General features: G+C 36.2%; 1 protein-coding gene across 10 annotated transcripts in view; it reads right to left on the bottom strand.

Annotated features, from left to right (window-relative positions):
- The window catches only part of NRXN3 (neurexin 3), a 532,717-nt gene that overhangs the window by 77,796 nt on the left and 434,933 nt on the right, over positions 1-19,988 (bottom strand). For 5 of the 10 annotated variants that reach the window (XM_063439595.1, XM_063439596.1, XM_063439597.1 and 2 more), the window contains 2 exons: positions 6,326-6,497; positions 2,120-2,197 (listed from right to left, as the gene is read on the bottom strand). In XM_063439595.1, coding sequence (XP_063295665.1) covers positions 2,120-2,197; positions 6,326-6,497 — 250 coding nt within the window. The remainder of the gene's footprint in view (positions 1-2,119; positions 2,198-6,325; positions 6,498-19,988) is intronic. The other 5 variants (XM_063439599.1, XM_063439600.1, XM_063439602.1 and 2 more) reach the window with 1 other exon arrangement.

Genomic DNA, 19,988 nt, shown 5'->3' with positions numbered 1-19,988 from the left:
GTACTCTCTGTACTTTATACAGGTGCGGCTTACCCCATCTATGTTTCAAACAAGAGCTATGGAACACTGTTACCCTTTTTGAGCAAGAAGGTTAACGCTATTAGTCCTTGTTATAGTAGTTTCTGATCTCCCCCATACTAATCACAAAAGCTATTGATCCTGTATGACTTTATGGCCAAGAGTGTTAACTCTGGCAGTAATTACAAGAGGTTGTGACCTGTCCTATCTTTGTTGCAAGAGTTGCTTACTCCTCAGTCCAAACTTCAAGAACTGCTGGTCCTCTCTATCCTTGTTTAGCAACCACTTTCCCCAATATCCTTGTTACTGACTGCAATTGCAATGCTGTTAAAATGACAGTTATGAGCACTGTAGTCACTTTCTTCTCTATATATGTTACTTGTTTTGACCCAAAAGAATCATCAACTAAAATGAAAGCTGGCTATATGTTCATATGAGTATTGTGTTTTTCAAGCCATGTTGATGTCAAAAAGAGGTGAATGGCTATAAAAGCAAGTTCTCTATATTATAAGCAAGCAACTATAAATCCCACCATGTCAGACAAGTGCAAGATCATGACAGTATTATGACAATGGCTTCATATCCATGTGTTTGTGACTGAGGGACATGGCTTTGTGTGAATGTCACACAAAGTAAACAAACCAGGCAGGAAGTCATTCACCATGCAAGTCCATAAGTCCAGCCCTGCATTGCACAGACACAAAACCGTATTAGAGGAAAACTAGCACCTTAGTCAGAATTCACATTATAAGCTCCATGGTGCTGGGACAGAAAAAAATTAGGTAGGTTTGGGAGCCTGTGCAGTAGATTGCCTGAATTTATCTTGCAATTCTATATCTCCCACAGAGAGCTGTATTTTTTATTTTTTTTCCCAGCAACGGATAGTTTAGGGAGACAGTTACGTTGTAGGCATTTACTGGACGGTTTTCTTGCTCGGAGCCCTAAATGTAAAATCTGACTGGCATTTAAAACCATGCCTTACTGCTTTGCTGTTCCGTATAAGTGTAGTTAGCACATATACTATGGTGTATATTATTATAATATTTTTATAGCGCCAACAAATTCTGTAGCGCTTTACAGTGGGTGGACTAACAAACATGTAATTGTAACCAGACAAGTTTATAAGGACGGCAGTGGTAGGTAAATTCGCCATCAAAGCAGATTGTAAAGTCTTAGAAAGAGTTGAGTAGAAAAGAAAATCTCCAGCTGCAAAACCCTCTCGGAGCTCGATTGCCCTGAAAGTAACAGTTCTGCTGTAATCATATAGCGAACTGCTTATTTTACTTATTAAAAGGCATGGAGCCTGGCGAGTACTTTCATTTCCGTGTATGTATATATATGTATATATATGTATATATATATATATATATATATATATATATATATATTACACTCATTGTTCCAAGATTGTTCTTAACTAAAACTAATATGGAACTCGGACAGAAAAAGATAAAGTTAGAAATAGAAAGGCATAAGTCTATAAATATATATCCTCCAAGTATCTCACCCCTCTCCCCCCACCCCCAAAAAAACAAACAAATAAAAGTGGCTGGTTTTGAATGAAGAATCTGTTTTTCAAACATGCAACCAACACAAAATACAGCAGCAGGGATGTTATTACAGGCACACAGTTGCATGCAGGAGTACTCAAACATCATTACGGTCTCTGATTGGCTATTAATTTACTGAATTAACTTTGCTGCTTGACAGACAAAATCCAATAACTTGCAAAATTATCTACTCCATCACAGATTATATAATTGTGCTTTATGAGCCAGTTAGGTGTTCTTAATAGTGAATGATCTGCATTTGAATTTGCCAAATCGAGACTCACCAGGTTAACACAGGATTGTGCAAAATGCAGCATGCAAAAAAGTTATGTTACCGTGTTTGCTCAAGTTACAAGTACAGCGGTGATTTTTCAGGAGCTCCGTTTATTTGGGCACTTGATAGAATTAGTTTTCCTACATGTTGGCAGTGCAGTGACAAGGCAAGTGTGCTCCTAGAAAATCATCACTGTACAAGTCTCATCCCTTTGCATGAAAGAAAGAGCATGCAATAGATCATGCAGGGGCTCACACAAAGCGTGAAACACTGTTACCTTTATCCTGCTGCCCATCCTCTGGGGTCCGAGGTAATTTATAGGGCAGCTTCGGCTTTTGGTGCAGTTCTGTGTTGCCTTGAGGTTTAAAAGGCAGTATTAGATATACAGTCTGAACATCAAACACCCTGCAAATAATTAGGGTCTACCTATCCAAATAATGTATACAATCCATGTATATATCACAGTGTGAAAGCATTTGTTGTTATATTTAACAAGTCTATAATCTGCTATTAAAAGTAAAACATTTTGTTTGGCTTAATAGCTGTTCTGTTAAGAGAGAATTAGCAACATTTTAAAACTACAAAGATTGACATTTGGATTTATTCCCAAAATAATATACAAGAATTAAAAGTTGGCATCAAAAACACTGCAGAGATTTTAATTTGAATTCTAATATAGCAATGATGCCACTGACTTCATAATAGGTTTGTAAACAGGGTTTGAACATCCTCATCATTGCACTACACATCCTATATGTAACAAACTAAATTAATAGAATGTGTACATACAAGAGTATGTATATTTCTAACACATTGTTCATTGTGTGTTGTGACAGATATCCTGTTCATTCTTTAGGTAGTAAATTCACTGCATGTTCTAGAAGAGGTTGCCTGCTTATTGCGTGTTCTGTGATAGCTACTGAAGATATTCAATGGGATTAGGACTGCTGCTCTCACAACATGAGTTAGCAGCAGAAACTAGACCCCGCTGAGATCCGTCTGCTGCAGCTCTGCCACTTTTGTTCAACGCTCTGATTGATTTGTGGCTAATTGTGACAATTAGCACTGATTCTGCTGGGTTTTCAATAAGCTGTGCAGGTGGCCCCTAATTCCCACTGCTCCCATGGCTTTATGTATGAGACATCATCAGAGAACCTGGTGTTCCAATGAATTCAAATTCTGCATTTATCTTAAAAATTCCCTTCTAAAATAAATATATATATATATATATATATATATATATATATATATATATATATATATATATATTATCCACATATACTGTATGTACCCCTAATTAATAGATAGACTTCATAAAATATTAGACAAACTCCTCTCAGCCCAACTAAAATACAGTTATATTCACAGGTATAATCTTTTAAAGTGTCTTAGCAATTTTATAACTTTTGATTCCACATTTCCTTTCAGACTTGATTAAATAGATGCACCTCCACTACTAAAGATATAATTATGTTCTCTTCAAAAGGATAAGTAGAAAAAAATGACAGTACAAGTATCACTAGTTTCCAGACCAAGTTATAATTTTAATGTATCTATCTATTTCACTAAACACCTGTCTTTTTTTGTTCATAAACCTATCTAGATTTCAATAATAATTGTTGAACCTAATGGGGCTGTAAAACCCATGTTTTTTGCCTTATGTGCACACACCCCAAACTACTGAAACTACTAATGATCCAAAAAGTTAGAGCAGCGGTTCTTAGCAGGTTTTTATTTCTTATGCACAATCGCAGGCATACAGAACCGGGCTTATTTTTATAGTTTAGTTAGATTCTTTATTGGCACTAGCATTGTCTGTGTAATTTAATGTAAATGTAAGTATTGATTTTGCAAGGTTTCATAGTCACTTAAAATCTTTATCATATAACTCCGTAATGGGACATGTCCCATAATATCCTCAGAGACTTTTCCTAATTTAACAGAGGGAAATGCCATGACTCCCCAAACCCCTGGTGGCAGTGTTTAATCTCTGGATTAGAACTTTACAGTCTTACTTGAAAAGCTTATCTGCTTCCAAGAGGCTTTTACTGTGAGGAGAAAATAGCCTCTTTGATAGTGGAAATTGTATTGAGCTTGTCAGATCACAAGCAACAGAACAGTGATCCCCGGGATCAGAATGAGATATTGCAGAGGATGTGGATGGTAATGCAGGTAAGTCCACCTAAATGATACTTTAAAATATACAAACATGTGTGCATGTTTTATTCAGTCAATGAATAGCAAATACTAACATTGTGAATAATAGTGTGACGACTTACAACAAAGACTTTTGAGCAAGATTCTCTAAAGAGTACTTCACAGCCCAGTTTAACCCCTTAAGGACCAAACTTCTGGAATAAAAGGGAATCATGACGTGTCAGACACGTCATGTGTCCTTAAGGGGTTAATGTTTTCTTTCTCAGATGTCAGTGTTCATGCGAGAGCTCTGTCTGCACTGAGGTGTGTATGCCTTTCCCTGAGTCAGTGCTGACACACTTGGCTTGGGAACAGTTACCAGAATTTACTTCTGGAACTTCAGCTCGCCCAGCACAAAAAGATGGCAAAAACATAGGAACTCTTTTACTGCCAGTTTGTTAAAACATGAACACAGATAGGGTGATTTATTAAACACCGTTGTTTGTATTCATGGCAATTCTCATTCTTAGTAATGCTGATTCTGGTCAGAATTCGGTCAACCCGACCAAATTTGCACCAATTGGCAGGATGCATTTTGTATTCGGTTTAAAACCAGTATTTTTTTGCATCCCAACCCTATACAAAGCACTAATTGTAATACATCCAGAAGGAGGCACATTTGCAAACTATTGTTCAACTAGCTTCTTTTTTTTTTTTTTTTTTAAGTAGTATTTGCCACTGGCAGTGCAAGCAGCCATCAGGCAAATAATATTAAAAAAAAAAAAAATATATGATCCTCGGCAGAGCTCTTGCTAGCCAACTGACACATTAAAAAATAAAAAAAATTAAGACAGTTTATAGTCAATATGATCCCCTTATTAGTATAAAGGAAGTTTAAAAAAAAAAATCTACCTTGGGCTCCAGGTGTTATATGGGAATATCTACTAAACAGTGAACAGCCTGCAGCTGCTCACTGAAACTAAATCTAAAGACTGGGCAGTCACCCATGGGACAGCAGGTGTGGGCTATGTAACAAAAAGTATGCTACTGTCTACCCCCCAACTTAATGGACATTGGGAGGGTAGGCATGCTACTGTCTATACCGCTACCCATAGACTTTGTATTTTAAAGGTCTAAGGATAATTTGATTTTCTTAGCAACTTGGCAGCAAGATCTGCTCAGTCTCTAGTAAACGGTCTGCTCACTATTTATTAGTTATCCACCATCCGTGGCATGTCAGGTGGGGGCACTAGGCAGTGGGGGCACATATATTGACCTCCATAGGCTGCCAGTGGTAAAATATTTGGATTTTTAAAATCAGGGGATTAAACAATGCAGATATTGATTTTAGTTGTCCGTCAGCTTAAATCCAGACCAAATTCAGGGATCATTTGGAGCCTGATCTACAAAATCCAGACATTGTTATATACTGTGAACAATGTCCACTCCAAATTGTTTTATCTCATTCAGCATGGGGCTATGTGGACTTATGTGAATAACTCTGAGAGTTACCCTTTTCCGGCTACACCTTGACAGCACTAGATATGCAATACCAAGTTACCCCACTCCATCACAATCTAAAAGCTCCAAGAAGATGATATGGAGTCACCCATTTTATCACAAACCTCAATGCAGAGTTGGCCTGTGCTTGTCACATACTGACAGATCTAGCTTCTCTATAGTCACCCTTTTTCCCCATGTCACATTCCAACAGTACCAGAAGCTAATAGAGAGTACAATCCTTTCACAGTCATATTCCAATAACACCAGGAGCTATTTCAGAATAATACTTTCTTTGTAAATTTCAAGACTACCAGAAGCTAATGCAGAATTCCCTATTCATGTCACACCTCAACACAGTTATCCTTTGCCTGTCTCACCCTGACAACAAAGTAAACTTAAAGAAATGCTTAATCCAGTGGCAACTTTCTCATGTTCAAATGATACAGTTAAGTGATCCTTTGTAAGGAAAAGCCCCTACCTGATCGAAGTTCATTCTAATTTACTCATCAGCTTGTTCATGTTTTAATGGCAGCCATTATCACTGGGCTCAAATACTCCTTTAACTCCTTAGAAGCAGTAGTATCGGAGTGATAACTGACAAGCAAACAACACATGCACGTGTGGCGATGACCAAAAAATTGTGTTATTATGTTCCTGTGAAATTATTACAGTCAGTAAGACTTTGATATGTTTCACAAGAACACAATAACACAAACTGGCTTTTTTTTTTTTTTTACAACAACCAAATTAACATTTAAACTTTCACTTTATTTCAGAGAAATTGGTTTAGAAGTTTATTAAAACTAAAGCATTATCCCACAAACGGGGATTTGTAGGGTGTTACCTCCTGGAAAGTGCTCATTGATTGGCCAGTTGTCCACTTGTAAGGTGGCATTTCCTCCATTGCGGGTGTACCTCACCACATGGTAGTTACCATCATTTACCGGTGTACTCTCCTCTCGGATGGAAATGTCCATGAGCCCAATGTTAAAAGTCACTCCAACTTTGCCCTGCTCCTGCACAAAAAAATGAAAAACATGTCAGGAGAGCAACATAATTAAATTGTATCTACATGCAAACAATTGTATAAAGAAAACCAGAGATGTGTGCGCGTGTGTGTATTTTTTGGTAAAAATGAAAATAGAGCATCATTAGTTTAGGAGATTTTTACATAAGCCCAAAGCAGTTATTGTGTAGGGTTATCCTTGCCCTTACAATATCAATAAATAATTTACCCTTTAGTATGCCAGTTGGGTACAAGCTGTAGTATTCATTTTTCTTACCTCTGGAAACCACAGAAATATAGAATCATATCCATGTTGCCATGAGAGGTGGCATTAAAGTAGCAATTGATTATTTATTAAAGGTCAGCATTTTTTAAGTTGTGTTGTGTGCATACACATGGAAATATCGGATTCTACCATAGGTTCAGTTTGATTGTATTGATATGTATAAATACCAATAATAATAATAATATATAACTGCTGAGAGCCAACCCCCTACTCTATATACACAGACATCTTATCACAGTTCAATTCCGAATTTCCTGAACCCCTATATGTTCTCCACATTTATTCTAATTATCTTCAACCTCATTCCCTGCATGTGTTTTGCCAAGCCTAAAGGTATCTAGAAAGTCTTATAGATGGTTTTAGTTAAACCACTACCACCCCTAAAGCTCATAGTTCATTTAACAAGACTAACCACTGATTTTAAAGTAGTATATGGAAAGCTCTGGCTAACAAGATATAGACTGCAAAATAACTCCCCGCTACATGGATTCAATCAAACCAGACTGAAACCAACCTCAAGAGTATGTATTTAATTACACATTCTTTAGGCTAAAAGGGCTTATTGACCTAGTTGATTTTTAAAAGATAAAAGATCAGGCGTTGTATTGGTCCCAGAGAAGCAACTGATAACCATTTAAATCAGGCCTGCATCAACACCAGAAAAAGCAACATAATAAAAATAAAGTTCCCTGTACTAGTGAGAAATAGTTCACAAAGCAGTTCTATTTTATTTAGAGCGGACATTTCTGTAAACTATTAAAATTTACTGTAACTGGAAACAAACAGTTTGAAGGGTTACAAAAAGAGCAGAATCTCAGCTGAGCCACAATCTTAAAGCATGAATACATTTGACTGCAACTTCACATAACTGTTACAGATTCATCCTCTGCGGCTCCCTGCCTTATTACTGCCCAGGGACCAATCTAGCAACACTTGCAGATAAGATTCAGAAGCCATATGGGATCCCGTACATTCAGGCAGAGGAACACGGCTCTCATAAAATTAGCCTTTTTATCAAACTTTAGGTGTTGTATCTACACACAGAGATACAAGGCAAGTCTTTTACATTTCAGTAACTGCAGGATTTTTATTTTGTTTGTATTCAAGAACCCAGACTCTAATTTCTTATCTACAGCTGTGTGTTCCTTGTACACTTTAGTTTAATCAACTTCAGCACCCTTTCTTTATCACTCCTCAGTTAACCATATATCAATAATAAGCGTGTAAATCACCTTGGCACAGTTTACTTTACATCACAATCCTAGCTCATCTCAGTATTCCATACCCCAATCACATGATTATATCCTAAACTCTAAGTTTCTTTTATTACAACACCCACTTTCTATATCTCTGGTTCCCTCATCAGCCATGTCTGTTAACCACCCTCCTTCTAACTAGATAATTTGATGCAAGGTGTTTGTTTCCCTTGATGGACGTGATTAGGGTTACCAAATCTACCATGTTTTCAGTGACATATATAATTTTGACATATTTAAGAAAATGCATGAAAAGGGTTGCCCTGTAGTATAGTTAATGCCTATTCTTCAGAATGTGTATACGTGATATGTGTCTCTGAAAACGTGGTGAATCTGGTAAACCTAGACAGAAGTACAAGCAAAGCACATGTTCCAGTTTCTCATTTATGTACATATACCCCACAAAAGTAGTAAATGGACAAAAAGTTAACTGTTACTTTACACCCCTATTTATATTATTTTACTTTACCTTGCTGCTGTTCTACTACATCTGTTTCCTGCACCTCCCAGGTGGGGATTGTACCATCATAAGCATATACTACCAAAGCAAGTAATTGCTCCAGAAATTGTAAGTAGGATACCTACCTGTTTTTATACCTTATATTACTTACAATATAATGTGCCTTTGTTTCCTTTATCTATATGACTACTGAGAAATGGATGTCCAATACAAGGTATACCCATATATACTAAGACGAGAATTGTACCGTCCACGCGCTAAGCAGCAGAGCTCTTAGTAGCTCAAAAGAGTGAGAGTCTTTTATTGGGTTTTAAAAGATGTTTGCTTGACATATTGCAATATTATCTTTTCCTATCTCATTTTTGTTTTGAGGTCATCATATACCCATAGAACATTGGACCTCATAAAGTGCATGTATATGTACTGATTTGTTTTATATGCCTCCCTTCTTTGGCTTTTCATATTTAACAATGACTTCTCCTTAATCCTCCTTAATCCTATCACAATTTGCCTTCTCTGGAGTCCTGTAGCGTTACTTACCTTATCAGGGGGCCGGCCGCGGTCCTCTCTTCGAGCCGCGCGCGGTCCTGCGGCTGCACGAGCCGCGTGCGGCTCATCCGACTCTCCTAGCGGGAAGACGGGCAGTGACCGCGAGATGCGGTCACGTGTCCCGCCTGCAGCTAAGAGCGCGCCGCGAGTCTCGGGCGCGCTCTTAAAGAGACAGTGGGAGCCTAAATTGCAAAAAGGCTCCCATTGGCTCCTGTCATGCCAATCACCCCTGTAACAGATCCTTTCTACTTAGTCCTTTCTTCTGTTCGGTTCATGCCTCTGTTCGCCTGATTTCGTGCGAAGTCCGGATGTGAAATATAGGTGGCCGCCATTTCAGGACTTTACACGTGTTCGCGGCCATCTTGTGTACGAACAGCGGTGTTTGCCTGTAACCGCATGGAACTGAAAACGGATACGCAAACAGGCGAACACCGCTGAGTCCTCCAGACCTCCATAAGTTCGCACAGAAACTACCGAACACTCCACCATTCGGTAGTTACACTCAGTCATCTATGGGGATTTCAGCGAACCCCGCGATTCGGATGGATGACAAGATTTTCATGCCGTTTTACCGTGCGAACAGAGACCGACCGCAAGGCCAAAACTCATGGAACTATTTTCGGCTAGTTGGTCTGTGCGGTCGGTCAAAACTTTGAAACTCTGTAACTCCCGAACCGTTCATCCAATCGGGCTGATTTTTGGACAGAGTGTTCCCCTAACTAAGATCTCTCAAGCGGTGCCGGATTTAAAGGTGTACCCCCTGTTTTTGGGGTACATCCAGAACTGGGGTAAAATATTGTATGTTCTAATTGTATTATGTGGTTATCTGAGGGGAGGAGACGTGGGGGTGTTACCCTGTGCATAATTGGTTGTTTTTATCCTCCCCCTGGGAGTGTCTTGTGTGTACCCTTTTCTAATAAAAAGCAGGCTGGGTGTCCCAGTCCTCAGTTCATCTTGACCCTTCATAACGTAGCCTCGTCTCGTTCTTGAAAGGGGATTGTTTGGGAAGGTTATTTTGTTCCTGTTGCAGCTGAACCTGATTTTCGCTCTGGATATCGTGGATGGGATTACATCAGCCTACTTCTCCACAGCAGCTTGCAGGGAAAAAGGACGTCTCCAACGGCAGAAACCCTCTCTCTATCTGGGTAGCCGTTACAACCCCATACACTTACCTGTTGGGGGTGTGGAAGTGACAGGAGCCAATCACATTAGTTTGAAGGCTACTTATACTCACCCTTTTCCCTTAGTTCCTTGCCCTATCGTGGTTTCTGCTACAGTTCCCTTTAGTGCTTGTTGTGTTCAGTTGTGTTTCTCCGTATTTGACCTTGGCTTTGTATTCTGACTTCGTTTTCACTTTATCCTTGTCTGTACTGTTTGCCGGCTTGCTGATTCCTGTGTACCAGTCCCCGGCTAGTTCTCGTTTACGCTGTCTCTTTGTGCCCTTGACCTCGGATCGTTCCTGACTCTGTACTTCTCCTATTACGTTGAGACCGGCCACTCTAAGGTCCGGTAGACGTATCTTTCCTCTGTGCTGTCTTCTGTTTGGCTGGATCCTGCGTGTAGGGGTATATACTCGTTACAAGTCCCTACCTACATCGCAATTTGACCCTGTCCTCAGCACTGTTTAAAAAGGAATGGATTTTACTACACAAGACTATTTTTGCTTGGAAGAATCTCAGCCAGATGTAAGCTGAAGTGGTCTGGGTGCCTATAGTGGTCCTTTAAAATGCTCTGTACCTTCATGGTAACATGGAAGTACTAATTCAAATTCTGTTCACATTTTGCCCCATAAAATACTTGGGCACTAAAATGGTTGAGGCAGGTCCTTCACATATTTGTTAATCTCACACAGAAAGCAGATTACTGCAACACTGTGGTCAACATTTTATTATTTTGACATGATTTCCAATATGTTTGAAATAATACTAAATTACTACAGCCATAATCTAGATTTGTTTTTCCCCTGAGCTATTTAACACTTTCATCCAATTATGGAGGCAGTTTCTGCAGCAACCAGTGGTCATCAAAGACGTTAATGATCTGGTTGACATTCATTTGCATAAGATAACACTAACATCATCTGAAAGAAGTATTGGTCTCTACATTTAAAGTTATAACTAGTTAGAATAAGAAACTCACAACAAATCTCTGGACATTCTACAATGAAATACATTTGCATTTTATATTAATATGACATAAATTGTCTAGATTGCACCTCAACTTCTGCTTAATGTGCCTTCACTTCAGGAACACCCCGATTTCCTGTTGTCAAGTTCCCCTATCTGTAGAAGTAAGTGGGTAGAGGGTCACTTAGGGCTTGCAGTAAATGCAAATTGCACAATCAACCAATCCTACGTTCTACAGCCTCACAGCCATGGCCTTGCCACATCTGCTTATTTTATGCTTTGGTAACCACAGTTTGCCTTTTCTCACCTGACATTTTGCAAATTACACCACTCTCCGTGTTACTATCTCAATATTTGCATATGCAATTGCTATGCACATCCATTTAAATCAACACACCCATGACCCTCATTTTAAACAAACAGGCAGCTCATTATTAAACATGTTTGTCTGAAAGAACTGCTAAATGCAGCATAAAACATAGCACCCACTCATTATTAAAACTACATGCCTAACACCAGAATGGGAATATAAATTGACGTTACATCAATATAAAACCAGCAGAAAACTAAAAAAACAGGATGGAAGTCAATTGTTCTAGCTTTATAAATAATATTGTAATCTTTGAACTCATGTCAAAAAGATTCCTGTCAGGCACACGTTATACAGTCACTTAAACACATCTGCTATATTGCAATTGTTTCTTTCTATGAGACTACCACCACTTTAAGAAATAACAGCATAAAATATAGTTGGGGTTTCTCAGCAAATTGGTTGTTTGCTATGAGAACTCCTCCATTGTGTTTGACTCTGCCCAAAAAAGCCACTTCTTGGCAGAAGTCAAAAAACTTTTTTCCTAAATGAGGATAATGATAAAATGTAAAGTTTCAATAGTTAAACTAATGTATTGATTTGCTTATGTTTTTCTCTCCTCCCTACTATAAAGTATAGTTAATTTAGTATACCTACCCCTTCCTACGATAAATGTTCTTCACAGAATCACTATTGATAATGGTTTCACAAATATGATATGATTACAGTTGGCACTCTTATAAACTTGATAAAATTTGAAACAGAGTTAGTTGGATAAGATAAGGACGAGAGGGAGTAAGAGAAGAGGGAGGGGTAGGGAGTAGACATATGAAGGGAGGGATGGGGTATGCAAAGGGATAACGGAATAAAATAATTTAGATATTTACAATAATGGGTAAAAATAATGAAATAAAAATCACACAGGATTTTTTTATAGTTTAATTTAAATTGCACAAATATGGAAACTTTGACTAAGTTTGCAAGAATGGATAGATAATGCAATATCTATTAATTAAACATCAGTTTAAATATAATACTCACACAATTTAAATGTTGGGGTATACTTACGAGTACGTTTAACTAATTTTGATATTTACTTATGCTTAATAATGGATGATTGTGTATTAATATTGCAGAATAAATAACGTAACTACTCACTAGGGGTATAGAATAAAATAAGGGAAGCAAGAAGGTTGTAATTAGATAGGTGGAGAGAGAAAGACAAGAGTATTATTCTACAGCTTTGGGGCCTCATGATTAACTATATCAAGGAAAGATAAAAGTAACTAAGTGTATATGTTCAAAATGGTTGAGACTAAGGACAAAGAAAGGGGAAAAAATGTCATAGGGTACATTAAATTCGATTGCAAATCGTATTATATATGTGACCACGCTCATTTTAAAGAAAGGAAAAGGAGAAAGGAAAAAGGAAAATTAAAAGGGGGTGGGTTTAAATATCTGCTAATATGAATAGGTAATAAGGAAATATCTGAATTGCACATAAATGAATGAGGAGAATATAGACACATTAAATTATCTTAAATAAAGAAGTAAATGCACATAAAATAAAATTAAGAAAGTCTAGAAAAAGTTTATTAAAGTAAGAAAGAAGAATCAATGCGTACAAGAAAATGTTTTTTTTTTATACATTTTTAAGAAAATATCTGCTTTCCGTTGCCCTACTGTACAGCTCTTGATAGAAGAGCTGACAGAAAAAGAGTCTAGTAAGGGGAAGGGGGTAAGACACACTATTTGGGACAATGGCGCTCGTAAGGGTTTTTCGAGAGTCATTTTTTTTCTTTCTAAAACCCTTTGAGTTTTTTTTTTATGTTATATGGCTGTATTTGTCTTATATGTTGAGTGGATTGTGCGTGGCCAACCTGAGGAATTATGTAGCATAGGGAGGATTAATGTTAGAGGGGAATAAGATTAGGATTATAACTTTGAACGTTAAGGGTTTGAATACTCCACAGAAACGTAAGCTTTTAGTAGATCATTTATGGAAAAAGAAAATTACTGTTGGATTTATACAAGAAACACACTGGAAAGCTGGAAACTCAAAAATGAAAAGTTTCTATTATCCAACTCTTGTTTACTCAGATTATAGCTCTAAAAACAGAGGAGTTGCAATTTTTATTTCAAAGAATGTAACTTATAAAGAACCATATAGAGAAGTGGATAAGAATAGCAGATATGTGTTTTTGATCTGTGAATTGCAGGGGAAAATCTACTCACTACTTAATATATATGCTCCAAATGAACAACCTGAAAAATGTATTAACATATTAACCAAGTTCGAAAACAAGGTACAGAGATCCTTTATAGTTGGAGAAGACCTTAACTGTGTGGTAGATGTATCAATGGATAAAAAGGTTCCACAAGAAACAACAAAATATCATTAAAAAATTGGTACTGCAGAATGTCATATCTAAATTTAATCTATATGACATGTGGAGAGTAAAACATCCTGATGAAAAGGAGTTTACTTTCTACTCTAAACCTCACTTGTCATATTCTAGAATAGATTACTTTTTGGTTAAAATACAGTTCATTCAACAATGTTAGGATATCACCTGGTCGGACCATTCGGCTGTGATTATGGAATTAGGACTAGATGCTAATGAACCACGATTACAATGGAGGCTGAATGAGAGATTATTTACTGATTCTAAAACTATTGACTATATGTCGGAGAGGATTAAATTATACTATAAAGAAAATACGACACAAGAAATCTCAAAGCAAATCGTATGGTGTGCCTTTAAGAGTGTAATAAGAGGTTATATACTTAAACTGGGGTCTGGAAAAAAAAGGGAACAAGGCCTATCTTTAAATCAACTATATCTTGAATTCTATAATTTAAATTAAAAAAAAAATCTCCACTACAAAGGAGTTGGATAAACAAATATCAGAAATATCCAAGAAGATCAATACTACTTTATTGGCAAAAGTGAATTTTGCTTTACAAAAGCTAAATCAGAATTGGTACCATAAAAGTAACAAAGCTGATAAAATGCTCTCCAGTAGACTAAAAAATAGAATCTCTCTAGATCGAGAGTTGAAAAGATCATAGTAGATGATCATAGTTATAATGACCCAAAATCAATAGTTAATGCCTTTAATAAATTTTATGCACAACTTTATAATCTCTCCGCCAGCCCCCAGGAATTAGATATATCGAGTATCTGGATGGGATTAAATTGCCAACTCTTACAGATGGCCAGCAGAAAGAGTTAAACTTACCTTTCTCTGAATCTGAGGTTAGTCTGGTAATTAACAGCCTTAAGATGAATAAATCCCCAGGTCCTGACGGGTATACTAATTGTTTTTTTAAGAAATTAAAAAATGAGCTATTGCAACATCTAGTAGATACATTTAACGGGATTAGTGAATAGGGTCTCCCTTTGAAAGAATTATTACAGGCTAATATCTCACCGATATTAAAACCTGATAAGGACCCAACTAATCTGGCTAATTACCGGCCTACATCTCTTATAAACTCAGATATTAAAATTTACTCTGCTGTCATTGCAAATAGACTAAAATCAATTATTCCATCTTTAATTCATCACGACCAAATAGGTTTTGTTCAGAATAGAGACCCAAGTAATAACACTCGAAGATTGACTGCCCTGATTGATTATGTAACAAGGAGCAAGATCCCTATGCTGGCCCTGTCACTGGATGCCGAGAAGGCATTTGACAGGGTCAGCTGGAGTTTTATGAGCCAGACTCTGGACAAATTTGGATTTGCTGGCTCTTTTTAAACTGCAATAATGGCTCTTTATTCTAGTCCAACGGCTAACACCGTGGGCCCTGGCATCACCGCAGATTGGTTTACAATTTCTAACGGGACCAGGCAGGGATGTCCCCTGGCCCCGCTTTTATATATTTTGACTCTTGAACCGCTCGCAGTGAGCATAAGAAACAACTATCAAATTAAAGAAGTTATTCTGAACCACTCTTAATTTAAGATCAGCCTATATGCTGATGACATAATAATAACACTGTCTGATCCGGATATATCACTAGGGGCCTTGTTTCAGGAGTTGGAAGACTATGGTAGAGTTTCCAACTATAAATTAAATATTGGTAAATCCCAAGTTATGCCCATTAATTTAGATTTTACGACAATTAATAGATTATCAGTTAAATATCCCTTCACTTGGTCATCTCAAGGTTTTAAATATCTTTCTCTTATAACTTAAAAGAAATGATTGATAAAAAAAAACGTGGATAATCTTATAAAAGATACCAGTGATAAATTACTCAAAGAGTGGAGAAACATAGGAATTTCCTGGTTGGGAAGAATAAATATCATCAAATCATATATTCTATCTCATTGGTCATACCTGTTCAGAATGATCTCTTCATCTATAACAATAACTAAACAGATTCATCAATAATTTATGAATTACATATGGGATTATAAGAGGTCAAGGATCTCGATCTTACATGTAATGAAAAAGCCCAGTAAGGGTGGCCTGGCTGTCACAAATCATATCAAATATTACGAAGCCTCTAGGCTGTACCATCTGTGGACATGGCAGGGCCCAACGTCATTAGAAGAGCCTTGGTATAAAATTGAATCCTTTTTGTGTAATTCAAAAGATCTTTCTAATATGTTATGGATTGATGTTGGGGCAAGGGTAAAATTCATCTCCAACATAGAAACTTCATACATAAAAGATATATATGAAATTTGGGTAAAATACAGGAAAAGAAATCACATTTTAAATAAAATTTCTAAGTATAGTCCAATTAAGACAATGGAATATAATATTAATGACCTTAATTTAGGTAATTGGATCAAATTTGGTTCAACTAAAATAGATGATTTATTAGAATTGAATAAAATAAGGTCTTTTTTATATCTTCCGTTAAGTCTTGACCTTAATTCAAGAGAGTTATTCACATACCTAAGAATAAAAAAATATTTGGACAACCATCTGCTTTATGACAACACTAGGATAAAGTAAACATAAATAAATGATCTATTTAAAAATACTAATCGTAAATCGATATCTAGTTGGTATGAAATATTGAGAGAGGAAGAAAAAGAGTCTAAACTAAAGGCATGGAAAAATTGGGAACAAGAAAGTGGTATAGATCAATTCAAGAAGTTAAAAAATTGTTGCATTGTTTAAATATCATAGAGCTTCATTATAAAATTCTTCATCAATGGCATAGGGTACCAAAAATTCTAAATAAAATCAACCCTGAAAATTCCAAACTTTGTTGGAGATATACTTGTGCTGAAGGTAGCTCTAAACATATCTGGTGGGGATGTAAGCTTTTAAGACCTATATGGAATAAAGCATTTAGAGTTCTACTTTACTTCTATTGTAAATCAAAGTCTATATGTCTAATTCTGAACTGTTCTTGTCTGTGATGTTACCTATGTAAAATTTGCAAAAAGAATAATAAAAAAAAATAATGCCCCTTTCATTTCTCCTGATTAGCGTTTACAGGAAAACTCATGTTTATATATTTTTTCTTTTATAAAGTTCACATGTATTATAGCCTCACACAGAGCATCGACATATATGTAACATGTAATAATTTTGTAATGCACACATGTATGTAAATGTCACTTGTAAGTGTATTTTTCTGGCTAGACAGCTCAAATTGTACTTAAAGGTATCAAATTGTGCACCGTCTTATTATAGAAATTGTGCTTCTGACCACATAGGGCTAAAGAAAGCTATACCCATAGAGAAAGGGTAAGCCAGCAAGGTGCACTGAAACGGGAGGTATTTACTTATATGTATGTATTACAAAATGATACAGAGACGATCATGCATGCAATATATATATATTTTTTTTTTTAATAAAACAATTGACGGTATTTGACTACAAAACATTGCATAACGCATTTGTGGAAGGCTCCATGTGCAAGTTGATGTCACATGTCCCAATGATCAGTGTTACACATATGCGCAGTATGGTGATTGAGACTGATGTGCTTGCATAAAGTTTTATCCATTATGCCAAAATGTAACTCTATAATATTAAAAACACACTTTAAAATAAATATATATATATATATATATATATATATATATATATATATATATATATATATATATATATATATATATATATATTTGAAAGATGCAGCCCCAGGTATAACTCCAGCAACCATCATACATTGGAAGAATAGAGCAAACACAAATAGGGTGTGGTAAACCAATGGCGCTTTGTGATATAAGGTAGAATGTTATTCAGTTCAGCTGCTATATGCACTCAGTGGATACTCCAAAAACTCCACTATAATAGATAGACACCAAAGTAAACAAATACTTAAACAGTGAGTGGGTACAAAAGACCTTCTCACTATTCAGTAAATAGTGCAGCACTGTAAGTGTGATATCAGAACAAGTAAAATATACATTGTACTCTTACCCCTAACAACAAACAGGGGGTATTCATGTAAAATAAACAGAGAGAAATGTATATAGGGTAATATTGTTTGGTATCAATTATAATTCTGTAAAATACATTGAGTGGAAACAAACTCACATTTTAAAGAGCCTTTTATGGGGATACAGGCTCTAAACACTTCTGCGTCTGTGCCTTTAAGGTAGGCAACAACACCTAAACGGTGGACTTTGTTCCTCTTTTTCCAGCAAGTAGTTTATCTCCCAAAAGAACAGAAAAGAAAGAAGGCTCTGGGTGCAGATTAAACTTAAAACGCTGGTGCACAGTATAAAACAGTAATCAGTGCTCACCTTCTAGAAAACCTTTTAATAAATGGTATGTGTGTCAAATTAAGCGGGCTGACACTACCCACAACCGGATCCAAGGAGCATAAGTAGGAGGTAGAGGTGAGTATATAAAAGTAAATTTATTCAAAACATATAAAATAAAAATGTTTATATGTATAAAAAGATAATAGACAATAAATATGTCAAATCTTCCTCCCCTCCTCTCGTACCCAGACGCGTTTCGCCTTTAGTGTCGTTTTCCTCAATTGGTATACTGCTCTTCCCTCAATGTCAGAGTTTTAAATGTTCCAAATCCCCTCCTTTTTCGTGTAGTCCGAGCGGGAAATCAGCCGTTTCTTCTTTCCAGCCGTAAGTGCTGTCGTGTCACTTCCGTTTTTTCTCTAGAATTGCAAGTCCCGAAATGCTTCACTTTTTCAATCGTTGATAACGGAGCTTAGTCCCATAGGGTATATTAGTGCACTTATTAGTCCATAATAGGCAAATATGTTGCCAAATGACTCACAAAGGAAAAAAAGATTATTCAATATACACATAAAAACACACAAATAAGTAATCATAGTGAATAATTGAAAATCAACTTTTCTGAGAATATTGCACAACCATTATATATTATGTGTTTCACATATTAATAGCATAATCATAAACCAAAAAAATAACCAATTATTTAGATAAATCAACATGTCTCTACACTCCCTACAGTCATGAGACATGAATCTAACAAAATATATACTTTAAAAGATAAATAAATAAAATGTATTCATAAAAATTTAAGTAGTTAAAAAGGATGAGTATCTACAAAAAATGGCACACCTCAAAATCAACATTTAGACCAAAAGGAGTAATTCTATTAAGATTAAAAATCCATTTCATTTCGGAGTTTCCACGTTTTTTTTTATTTCATCTTCTCCTCTCCAATTAATTTCCACTTTTTGAATAGCAAAAAACTTTAAAAGACTCTGGTCACTATTATGTAGCAGTTTGAAATGTAGACACACATTATGTTGTTCATATCCTTTCCTAATGTTCCTCACATGCTCATTTATTCTTATATGTAAAGGGCGCTTTGTCCTCCCTACATAGTATAATTCGCATGGACATAACTCTTTTGGAGAAGCATGCACGTAACCCATTTCTGTTTCTTTATTGACCGTACTGGTTTTATCAGAGTCCATACAGATGTTCAAACAGCTACTAGATGCATACTTGCAAAAACAGAATATTCAAGGATATAATCTTTCAATGTAGGGGTAATAACTGCTTGATCCAAGGATAAATCTGACTGCCATTCTGGGGTCAAGAAGGATTTTTTTCCTAGCTTGTTGCAAAATTGGAAGTGCTTCATTTTTTTTTTATTTTTTTTTGCCTTCTTTTGGATCAACAGCAAAAAACAAATGTGATGAAGGCTGAACTTGATGGATGCAAGTCTCTTTTCAGTTTTGTAACTATGTACTACTCTATAAATAACCCTTCTTTTTGTGGTTTCCTTCATATTAATTTCCTAATGTGCCATATATAACCTCACGTCACTTTACTAACCTAATATATATAACTCACCAATATGTCTATTAGTCCATTTAACCCTTCACTTGTTTCTTATGACCTATTCACAGTTCTATATAATCCAAGATATAGCTACCTGTAATCTAGATGCCTTTGTAATGGAACAAGTAATATGGACTGATTAATCACCTCTCTACCTTTTCTGCATCCGTTCCCAATGTTCTTATATTCCACTATGCTAATACAGTCGCATACTGCTATACAAACTCACTAATTTAATGACAAA

The sequence above is a fragment of the Pelobates fuscus genome, chromosome 13 (assembly GCF_036172605.1).
Source record: "Pelobates fuscus isolate aPelFus1 chromosome 13, aPelFus1.pri, whole genome shotgun sequence".
NCBI lineage: Eukaryota > Metazoa > Chordata > Amphibia > Anura > Pelobatidae > Pelobates > Pelobates fuscus.
This window is presented reverse-complemented; position numbering and strand designations above follow the sequence as displayed.